Source organism: Colobus angolensis, unplaced genomic scaffold (assembly GCF_000951035.1).
Source record: "Colobus angolensis palliatus isolate OR3802 unplaced genomic scaffold, Cang.pa_1.0 Scaffold223, whole genome shotgun sequence".
In the NCBI taxonomy this organism is placed as follows: Eukaryota; Metazoa; Chordata; class Mammalia; order Primates; family Cercopithecidae; genus Colobus; species Colobus angolensis.
This window is the reverse complement of record NW_012115411.1, coordinates 1,098,933-1,099,906: the sequence shown is the minus strand read 5'-3', so window position 1 is coordinate 1,099,906 and position 974 is coordinate 1,098,933. Positions and strand designations below refer to the sequence as shown.

The 974-nt window shown below is 50.8% G+C and overlaps 1 protein-coding gene across 1 annotated transcript in view; it reads left to right on the top strand.

The window, feature by feature from the left end:
- The window catches only part of CRLF2 (cytokine receptor-like factor 2), a 40,013-nt gene that overhangs the window by 5,383 nt on the left and 33,656 nt on the right, over window positions 1–974 (top strand). Inside the window, exon 2 of the mRNA XM_011943965.1 lies at window positions 584–686. Coding sequence (XP_011799355.1) covers window positions 584–686 — 103 coding nt within the window. The remainder of the gene's footprint in view (window positions 1–583; window positions 687–974) is intronic.

Here is a 974-nt window from a genome sequence, read left to right as displayed (position 1 = left end):
TTTTGTATTTTTAGTGGAGACGGGGTTTCTCCATGTTGGCCAGGATGGCCTCGATCTCCTGACCTCATGATCCATCTGCCTCGGCCTCCCAAAGTGCTGGGATGACAGGTGAGCCACTGCGCCTGGCCAGATCTCTGTCCTTTTAAACCAGCATCTCCTTCTTAGGACGAAAGTGCTGGCTTCATGCTGTAAGTGTCTAGCTCTTTTTAGAGTTGCCTTGCGGGGCGCGGTGGCTCACGCCTGTAATCCCAGCACTTTGGGAGGCTGAGGCAGGTGGATCATGAGGTCAGGAGATCCAGACCATCCTGTTGAATATGATGACACCCCGTCTCTACTAAAAATGCAAAAAATTAGCTGGGCACGGTGGCGGGCACCTGTCCTCCCAGCTACTTGGGAGGCTGAGGCAGGAGAATCGCTTGAACCCTGAGGGGAAGGTTGCAGTGAGCCGAGATCGCGGCACTGGACTCCAGCCTGGGCGACAGAGAGAGACTCCATCTCAAAAACAACAATAAATTAAAAAATAAAACTAAAAAATAAAATAGAGTTACCTGACAGTGAACTTGCTGCATCTCTCTGTGTCTAGGAGAAGGCGTACAGATTCAGATCATCTACTTTAATCTAGAAACGGTGCAGGTGACATGGAATGCGAGCCACTACCCCAGGAGCAACCTGACTTTCCACTACAAGTAAGTGGCCCCACCCTGGAAAGCAAACCCCACTGCCTGGGGCTCAAAATAGCTCTTCTGAGCCGTCAGCGATTGGGAATTGCTAGAGAATGAAAGTGTGAAGCGTCACACTCGGCAAGCCAGAATGTTTGTTCTGTGAAACCCTCAGCCCTCACCACAACCACAAGCTCATTGTCCCAGACCTTCTTGCCAAGGGATGGCTGAGTCACGTGCAAAATCACCTACATTCTTTTTGTTTGTTGGTTGGTTTGTTTTTGAGTCGGAGCCTCGCTCTGTCGCCCAGGCTGG